General features: G+C 51.6%; 2 protein-coding genes across 2 annotated transcripts in view; one reads left to right on the plus strand and one right to left on the minus strand.

The window, feature by feature from the left end:
* The window catches only part of USP31 (ubiquitin specific peptidase 31), a 32,276-nt gene extending 28,449 nt beyond the window's left edge, over positions 1-3,827 (plus strand). The window contains exon 18 of the mRNA XM_025047281.1: positions 1-3,827. This exon is cut by the window's left edge and continues 35 nt beyond it. Coding sequence (XP_024903049.1) covers positions 1-475 — 475 coding nt within the window. The 3' untranslated portion in view covers positions 476-3,827.
* A 4,225-nt stretch (positions 3,828-8,052) lies between these two features.
* CDR2 (cerebellar degeneration related protein 2) overlaps positions 8,053-9,684 on the minus strand; it is a 26,449-nt gene continuing 24,817 nt past the window's right edge. Inside the window, 1 exon segment of the mRNA XM_025047312.1 lies at positions 8,053-9,684. This exon segment is cut by the window's right edge and continues 110 nt beyond it. Within this exon segment, the coding sequence (XP_024903080.1) occupies positions 9,133-9,684 (552 nt within the window). The 3' untranslated portion in view covers positions 8,053-9,132.

The following is a 9,684-nucleotide window of genomic DNA, read 5'->3' on the forward strand; positions in this document are numbered from 1 at the left end:
GGAGGGCCGCGGCAACGGCAGGCACGTCCGGAGCTCGTCCATGGCCAGCCTGCGCTCCCCGGGCCCGAGCGCGAAGGCCGCTCTGAAGAGGGACAGCAAGTCGGACGAGAAGGGGCTGTCCTTCTTCAGGTCGGCCTTGCGGCAGAAGGAGGCGCGGCGGTCCACCGATCTGGGCAAGACAACCTTGCTCTCCAAGAAGGCCGGCCGGGACGCGGGGGACGGCAAGGCAGAGAAAGGCCCCCAGCCTCCGGGTCGCCCGCAGCCAAACGCAGGCGCCCCTGGCAAAGAACAGCTCGCCCCCAGGGACCCCGCTTCTGCTAGGCACTCCCTGCTGTCCAGTCGCAAGTCCCGGGCGCCCCAGCTCGACGCCGGAGCACCCTCATCTCCTGGCGGCAGGCAGTCTGCTGAGAAACCCTCCAAAAAGCTACCTGCAAGCATGCCAACCTCTGCACGGCCCTCTCAGAAGCCTCAGTGAGGCCTCCGCACCCCCAGCGATGCGCCCGTAAAGACGTTTATTTATTCAGAACCCCTTCTTTCCCACCAAAGCCCTCTATGCTTTTTTTGTATTTTTCAGGTCACGTGCCTGTGTGTGTGTGCGCGTGTGTGTGCGTGTGCTGGCGTGTGCGCAGAATTCAATTGCAAATTGTTACAAGCGTCGCCTTATTCTGCCCTTGAACCAAATAACAGCCATAGGCAAAGCATCGATACCAAGCTAACTGGAAAAATTATAGCCCACACCCTGGACAGCTCCTTTAGCGAGTGTACATATTTCTTTCTAGAGAATTCTTAACGACTTTTGTTGGACACTGGGGCTTTGAAACCCGTGTACCAGTTAAGCTGTCATTGGTGTGCTCTGTGGAAGGATGAATTAAGTATCTGACTTGGGTTTCATCTGAGCAGGATTTGTCCTCACTGCGGATTGTCACGTGGCAACCAGGAGTCCTAAAAACCGTGACACTAACGATGAAACAAACCGAGAGAAAACTGCGGCTTTCTGCACTTTGGCCCATCTCCCAGTCTCCGTAAAGGGCAATATTTTCACACTAAAGTTTCTCAGGTATCTACTCAGCTAGTCGAGGATGGATGTGTGTCAGAGGCTCACAGAGGAAGGTGGCCCGCCAGAGACTCATTTCTCCTGCTGCCACAGACAGACGTTTCTATTAGTAGGAATGAAGTCTTTCACTACCCTTAGATCTGCAAAGATATGTGTACCACAAACTGTCTCAGCTCTTGGATATGTCCCCAAGAGGTGGCAGATCAGACAGCTGGAAAGCCAGTCACCACTAAAAAATTTTTTTTCTTCTAAATTTGCTAGCCAAGCCCCTTGGGATTTTGAAACGTTAGAGGAGTTAACGCCTGTGAAAGATTCCTGGGGAGAAAACAGGTTCCCAGCCGGACGCGCGCATCCACGCCATCGTCCTCCTGTGGTGTTGCTTTTTTCTGCAATGGAAGTCAAAAGCTCCGCGCCCCAACCCCCCCTTTGTGCCCCGCGTTTTCTAGTCCTGCACCTTGGAGAGGAAGGTTGCGTAATCCCAAAGTCAGTGATGGTCGAAGCCACGTGCGACAGTTACACACACGCTTCCGACCCCGCCTGTCCAGCTCACTACGACAGCTTTTCAGTAGCTCGTTTATTTCTTCTGCGTGTTCGCGGTTGGAGCTCCGACCCAGCACTCGCCCGGCAGGATGGGGGCGGTTCCATCTGGCGCTGTCCATGCAAGTTGCGTATCTTAGAAAAAAGAGAGCCTCACGACAATCTCATAGATGAGCAAGATGCATTTTTTTCAGGCTTTTTGGAGGGATCCTGGCAATTTTTAGCTTTTTCCTCCCCTTTTCTACCTTTTTCAAATGTCCAGAGTCATGGTTCCGATTCCCCTTGAAGAGCGTGTATCACTTTGCCAGGAAACATAGCATGTGAAGTGGACGTGCTTTTCGACGTTAACTTTCTTTAAGAACAGTGACTCTTCAGGTTCTTCTCGAGCTCGCGGTGTGCAGATCCGCTTCCAGCCCCTGCTCAGCACCGCCGTGGCGGAGGCGACAAGCGTCGCTGTGCGCGTGGCGGGGACTTCCGCTCTGCCCCTGTGGTGTTCTCTTTTTCCATGAGTACCTCCTGGAAAGTGTTTCCGGCAGGTTCCTGATGTTTATTTTGCTGCTAATTGGAGCATTCGCAGGCGACGTGCGAGTCCAGTCGTGTGGAGGGCTGCGATGCGTGAGACTCACATAGGTGGCCCACGCGGGTCACGCAGCGCCGCGTGAGGTCGCCGGTCGTGAGCCCGCAGCCCTGCGCTCCCACTGCCGCGGTTGGTGTCCCTTCCATTTCCTGGAGGAGATGCACCCGACGTGGGGGCGTCAGCATCCGGAGTCCGGCGTCCGGCTGACTCGAGCCCCCGGGGGTCTTTCTTTAGGAGGCAGGTCCCGTTTGACACCTCTGCAGCTTAGAACTGGTTTGGCTGTGCAGGCGGGTTTGACGACGCCCTCCTGGGCGGCCGTGATCAGTGACGCACCAGCGGGAACCACTTTCATTTTGGCGGTGGGGAGTGTTTTATGCTTGTGCGCCCCAGGAGTGGATTTTACATTTTGTTGAGTATCCGGAAAAAAAACCTACAAACCCCTTTAATTTTCTATAAGATCTAGAAATAGAGCGTCAGTGTCTGAACCGCGCACCTGCGGAGGTTAGCCCTTTCTCAGATGGAAGGGGGAACGTCGGGCGCCTGGTCGTCCGTAAGCTGCTGCACGTCTGTGCTTGGTAGACGATGAAAATTCTTATCCATAACTACTAGGCACAGCCTTTCAGCCACAGGAAAGTGTATTTTGCCCCCAAATTTGGCGATTCTCAAGGCATAAAATACGGGAAAGTGTTACTTGGCTTGGGGTCTGGCAGGCGACTAGGTGGGACTTAACTTGGGGTCTGGCAGGTGACCAGGTGGGACTTGGCTTGGGGTTTGGCAGGCGACCAGGTGGGCCCGATCAGAGCAGTCGTTCCCTGGGGGGCACAAACGGCCACCAGCCACGGTGTCGCGTCTGTGACGTGTCTGCTTTTGAAAAGCGTTTTGTCCTTGATTTCTGCCCCGCTGAACGTCCAGTGCCCCGAGGCTGTGTCGTAGCCGGGCCGCATCTCGGCCTGTAACCCCTCATGGATCTTGGAAGCACAAAGACAGCGTTAGGCTCCCGTCATCTCTGGACCGCCCCCCAACCTTTCTCTAGCTCGGCCCAAAAGCCTGACAGAGCCACAGGACGCTGGGCTGCGGGCAGCGGCATGGCGGCATTTTGGGGATGGTGACGTGCCACCGTTGCCTGGGAGGCCGCCCTCGACTCCTTCGTCAGCACCCCTCATCCCTCACCGTCCATCCTGCAAACATTCGCCGAGGGCCCCGGGAACCTGGGAGCACAGCCGGCAAGCCGGGGTGCCGGCGGTGCCCCGGGAGAGCGACGGCCCCCGAACGAAAGCGTCGAGTGGGTTCTGGCCACTCGGCTACGGCTTCTGGTCGTCTGGAGCATGCCCGCCCTGTTCAGGAAACCAAAAGTGCCCTTCTTCGTCCCTGGAGACATTGTGTTCTCACGTCCGCGTCCTCAGGCTGAGCTCTACTACTTAGAGGCGGAGAACCCACGACAGCCGCTTTGCGTTCGAACTTGGCCCTCCGCGTTGGCGTGAGATGGGTGTGGGGTGTTTTGGGGGGGGGGTGGGAAAAAACTGTCATCCCTCTAAAATAACTACCATGAATAAAACAGGAACCGTGTGTCAAGGACAGGGCGGCTGCGCTTTCGGAAAATGGAGCACAGGAGCTGTGAACGGAGCTCATTTATTTCAAATAAACACGTTTTTGAAAGTAGGTGGACATCTGCCGTTACATTTCATTCTGACAGATTACTGACCAGCTGAAGTTACCGTTTACTGCAGAGGTTACTGTAATTATCGGGTGCAAAAATTAGTGTTTCTGGGTTGGAATTTGGAGATAGTATGCAAACCATAAGCACAGTTTCAGCAAACATTCTGTGAGGCGGGTCGAGCTTTGTATTTGCAGTTGAGCAGAATCCGCTGACAAGCCCGCGCCTGTGTCCCAGCCACAGCATAAGGAGTAGCTGGCGCTGTGCAGGCTGGCCTTCCTTTCATAAAGGGCACATCGTCTGGGGGGAAGTCCTATGCTTTTATTTAAATGCACAGGCAAGCGCCTCACACTGCCTTTTGGTCAACTCCCAAAGTGTGTTTGCAGCTGCTTTTTGAGCACGGCCAATCATCCCCCCTGCCCACACACCCCCCCAACTAATGAAAACGATTTTGCACGGCCTCCAGCTAACCCAGAAAGCATGCTCTTACTACTATGCAAGCAACAAATAAAAAATACCGACTACACTAAACAAGGTTTTATTTTTTTAAAAGAAGGCAACTTAGATTATGAAGGCCTGGCCCAGCCCACATTCCCGGGGCAGCTCACACCAGCTTGCAGGGATCAGGGTGGGTGGGCAAAAAGGACTCTTATGCCCTGAATACAGTATGCTGTAACTCATGACAGATGTAGACCCAACGGCAGGCTGCCACTGTTAGCCCCGCCCCCGCCCTGCTGCAAGCCCTCCCCGCTGAAGCCGAGTGTGACAGCCAGGGGGCGAAGCATCGGTCTGGTACGCTCTCCAGCCCCCTTCATTTTTCACTTTGTCCCCTTGGGGGAGCGAGACAGTAAAGACAAGTGCATTCAAAAATAACTGCACATACGGGGCAAATTAGAAAGTGTCCGTGCATGCCCAGGGAGAGGCTCAGCAAGGACTTGGGAGGACCTCGAGTTCACACGTCAGGCTGACCGTCTGCACAGATGCAGCCTACAACCATCAAAAACTGAGAAAACGAAAAAAAAAACCAACAAACCCTGGGGAAGGGAGATAATCCGATTTTCAGAGTTATTACATTATCAGATTCAAATGTCCAGTGTTCAACAAAAAAATCACAAGCCATGCAAAAACAGGAACATTTCAAAGAGAAAACAACATCAGAAAATGTCCCTGAAAGACACAATAGCAAAGACTTTTTAAGATTGCTATTTTTAAAGATGTTTAAAGAAATAAAGGATGATGTAGAACAAAACATATATTAATAAAGATATAATAGAAACCAAAAAAAATTTCTGGAGCGGAAAAGAAAAGAAAAAAAGTTCACTAGAAGGATTCAAAGGCGAGTCTGAACAGGTAGAAGATAGGACAGTGGAAGTTGAGTGTGAGGAACAGAAAGACAAGCCTGAAAAAAAGTGAACAGAGCCTAAGGCCCTGCCCTGTTGGACACCATCAAGTGAACACACACGCGTCCCAGAGGACGGGAGAAGGAGCAGATTATCTGGAGAAATAATGGCTGAAGACGTCTCAAATCTGATGAAAACATGAATATAAATATCCAGGAAGCTCAATAAACTCCAGATAAACTCGGAGACCCACCGAGACACATTATAATCAAACTCTCAAAAGTCAAAGATAAGATCCTGAAAGCAGCAGAGGTGAATCATCACATATAAGATATGCCAGGAATATCATCAGATTTCTCACCCAAAACTGGAGGCCAGAAGACAGAGGTCTGATATATTCAAAGTGCTAAAAGAAAAAAAAACAAAAAACAAAAAAACCTCTTAACCGAGAATCCTATGTCCAGTAAAACTGTCCTTTGAAAAGGAGGAGAAATTAAGACATTTCCAGATAAGAAAAGCTGAGGGAGTTTGTGACATTAGGCATGCCCTGCAAGAGATGCTCACACGAGACCAGACAGGTAAACAAAAGTGTATAAATAAGGGTTTCAATAACGGCAAATACACGGGCAGTTGTAAGTGCTGGTGGTATTAAACAATGTAACAATGCTTTCCGTTTACGTGACAGACGCAGGAGACGTGCATTTAAGAAAACAACTAGTGTAAAAGGTAGTATTACTGCAGCTTTGATTTGTAGCTCCGATCTTATCTTCTGCATAATTTAAAAGATTTTTAAACTTGGCTTATGTTTTTTGGGTATACGATACATGAGGTAATTTTGTGACAAAAAGGATGGGGATGGACCTGTAAAGGATCTGAGTTTGTTAATGAAGTTAAGCTGGTGTAAAGCAAATTAGTGCTGTAACTTTAGGATGTTAAATGTAATCCCCATGGTAACTGCAAAGAAAATAGCTATAGAATATACACAAAAGGAAATGATAAAGGAATTTAAACTGAATGTCATAAATATCGCCACGAAAACATCAACACAAAAGAAGACAATAAAGCAAGAAATGGAGGACAAAAAGCCAAAAGGCAGATAGAAAACAAATAGCACAAAGACAGAAGTCCCCCCTCGCCAGTAATTACTTTAAACGTAAATGGATTAAACTCTCCAGTCGAAAGAGATCGGCAGAATGGATAAAACCACGTGATCCAACTGGACGCTGTGTACCAGAGACTCAAAATCCAAAGACACTTAACAGTTTGAAAGTGACAGGATGGAATAAGGTCCCATGGAACTAGTGACCAAAAGGAAGCAGAGGTGGTTACACCAACACCAGACACAACAGATTTTAAATCAAAAACAGTTAAGAGACACAGGACACAATAAAACAGCAAGAAGATAAACAATTATAAACATTTACGCGCCCAGTGAGACCATCAAAATGCATGGAGCGAAAGCTGACAGATGAGAGATGGATGGTTCTGCAGTAACAGCCCACTCCGCATCCACTCAGTGATGGACAGAACCACCAAAGAGGAGAAAACTAAGGCGGCGGAGGACTGAACACAATGAGCCGAGAGCCGACGGCCACGCAGCGCAATAACCACGTCCACCACGTCCACCACAGCAATCCCGTGGAATTACCACGGGCTATAGTATAGGCCGGTTATAGGCAACAGTTACCTCGCAGGGTTGAAAAGGCTGGACCCAAAGAAGCCACTGAACTTGCCGCTACCTCCGGGGGCTTTCACTAGATGAGGAGGCCCAGCATGCTGTCCACTGCCCGTGGCTCGGGCCCTAGAGCTGGTGGGGGTCGAGGGCAGAGGGCTGGGGAGGAGGGGAGCCCGGGGCCCACCCGCTGCCCACACGAGCACTAACACTTCCTTTCCCGTCTCTCTCTCTCCCAGTACCATTTCTCCCCATCCTCTCATCATTTCTCATCGCAAGCTTTATCTCTAGGTCTCAACCTCTGCTCTCCGTTTCTCCCCTTCTTCATTCCCTCCTCTCCCTCCTGATATCTGCTCTTCCCCCAGCAAGGCGCACACGCGTGTGCACACACACCATCTCATATTTATACTGTGCTTTTTCTGTTCAGATACCAAATACCAATATAACTGCCTACAACATGTTAGTACAGTGCATGCTGTACAGGCTGTAACGTCAAATCTACAATCTGATTTTGCAACTTAAAGAACTAGAGAAATAATCATCTAAACCCAAAGCTTAGAGGAGGAGGGAGATAATAAAGATGAGAGCAGAGATCAACGAGATAGAAAGTAGCAACACGCTCATGTCTTTTTGACCTCACTTCTGATCATTTACCTTCTAGACTCATAAATGTCCAGAGGTACATATGGTGGTTCAGTGCGTGTTTCTGGTAGGGAGGACTGAGGTGAACTGGCGTGGGTGTCTGCCTCCCCAGCCCGCTGCACCGTGCGGCTTCCACACACAGCCTGGTGGTCAGAGGGAGACGTGTTTCAAAGCACACGGTTCGGCGCAGACGGGAGACGCGGCGCGAATGAGTCCTTCCGGCACATACGCGGGGGACGCAAACACTCGTGTGCTTGGGGCAGAATATTTGGGCAGGATAGATGAGAAACCGCTAGTGTTGATTCTGCGGAGGAGATGGGGGGGTGGTCAGGGAACACGGACGGCCGATTTTACACTTTGTGCTGCTTGAACAGTAACATCTCACCCATTTTAACAAATAATCCAAAAGCAAAACTAATTTAGATTCGATGCTCATTTAGTGTTTGAATATTATAGTTTCTTTCCTGTAACTGAATGAGCAAATTTTTGAGAATCAACTAATCAGATGCTATTAACCCAGAACCAAGTCTGACACTTCTAAAATGGTGAAAATTATAGAGTATATAAATTTGAAAATGTTTTTCAATCATATCATTTTAACGAACACTTGCGACATGAGCTGAACTGGTGATGCTACACAATCCCAAGGCCTGCTTAAAAGAAATGAGAACAAATCACTATCGCTCCTGCCAGAGATACTGAGGAAGAAAACAAGTGGACAGTGTTCACACAGAGAAATAACAAGCTTGAAATAAGCAGCAATAGATCCATTTGTTCGCTTTCATAGGTAGTTTTATTTGGTTTTTAGAAAAATATATACAATTATTGGAACCTGTTTTCTTAAATAGTTTTAAATTAAAAGTATGCAGGTGAGAGGATGAGCGTATTTCTGGCCAGAACGTCAATACTGTTAATATTAAAAGCGGCAGGAAGGACTCTCTGCAGCAAGTCACAGCATTTGCAGAGGTGACAGGAACCGCGGGGCTCAGCCAGCTCTGCCAGCACAGGGGTAAAGAGGCTGATCTGTCCCCTTAGTTGAATTTAAGAAAGGAAAGCAGGACATATCTATCTGCCTATCCCAGCCACCAGACTGAGTGACGATGTCGTCGCAATGCGGGGCGGAGGCCTCGGGGGGTGACGCTGACCAGCTACCTTTGGTTAAAGTGGAGGTCCCCCTTTCAGCGGGGTGCTCAGTGGGTTGAGATCTGTTTGGATTACCTGTCGGTCACAGTTCCGATGGTGGCAGAGAGAAGGACACTAAGGCTTCAGTTACCGCCACCTCTCATGGATTGGGACCCTGCTTTTCCCTGAACACGCTTCTTAAGGAATTCAGACATGACGCCAGGCGCCAGCAGGCACGATGCTGCCTGGGGTCCCTGCCGGCCGCGCCCCCACAGCTAACTGAACAGTGCTGAGCCCAGACCTCGGTCTCCAGGGTACGGATCCGCAGCTGCCGGGGCTTCTCACGGCCTTGCGGGCTCATCAGTGCACTGGCCAGAGGCCAGGGTCCCCGGACCTGCTGAGGGGCTGAACGGAGCTGGACGGGGGACCCGGCCCCAGCGGCATCCTGCTTCCTGGCTGTGCACTGGCGAAGCAAGCAAAGCACGAGGCGACCGTCCCGGGCCGCCTGGCTTCGGGGGCTGCAGGCGCCGGGCCCTAGGCGGAGGGCTGCAGGCCGGGCGAGGCCTGCGAGGGGCGGGAGCGGCACCTGGCTCTCTGCTCGTCGATCTCCTGCTGGGTCTTCTTGATGCAGCTGAAGATCTCCTGGAACAGCGCCTTGTACTCGGGTGGCGGTGTGCTGGCGGGCGAGCCCGCGGGCTCCGGGGCGGCCGGGGTCCTGGCTGTCTGCACGGCCTTGTGGGACAGCGCGTCCTCCTCGCGCTGGCACTTCCGCAGCAGCTCCTCGTACTTGACCTTCAGGGCGCTGTACTGCGTGTCCACCTCCTGCAGCAGGGACACGCCCCTCTGCCTCACCGCCTTGGCCCTGCGGATGCAGGTCTCTTCGTGGCCCGTCACGACGTCGCCGCCCGCCAGGCTGCTGAGCACCGTCTCGCTGCTGCTGCGCTTGAGAGGCCTCCGGTGCGCCTCGGGCGCCGCCAGAAGCACCTCCTCCAGCAGGCTGGGGCTCGGTCCCTTGAAGGAGACGAACAGGGAGTCGGGCGCCAGCTCCTCGGCGCCGTTCGCGCACGGGGGCTCCGACTGCAGCAT

Source organism: Pteropus alecto, unplaced genomic scaffold (assembly GCF_000325575.1).
Source record: "Pteropus alecto unplaced genomic scaffold, ASM32557v1 scaffold15, whole genome shotgun sequence".
NCBI lineage: Eukaryota > Metazoa > Chordata > Mammalia > Chiroptera > Pteropodidae > Pteropus > Pteropus alecto.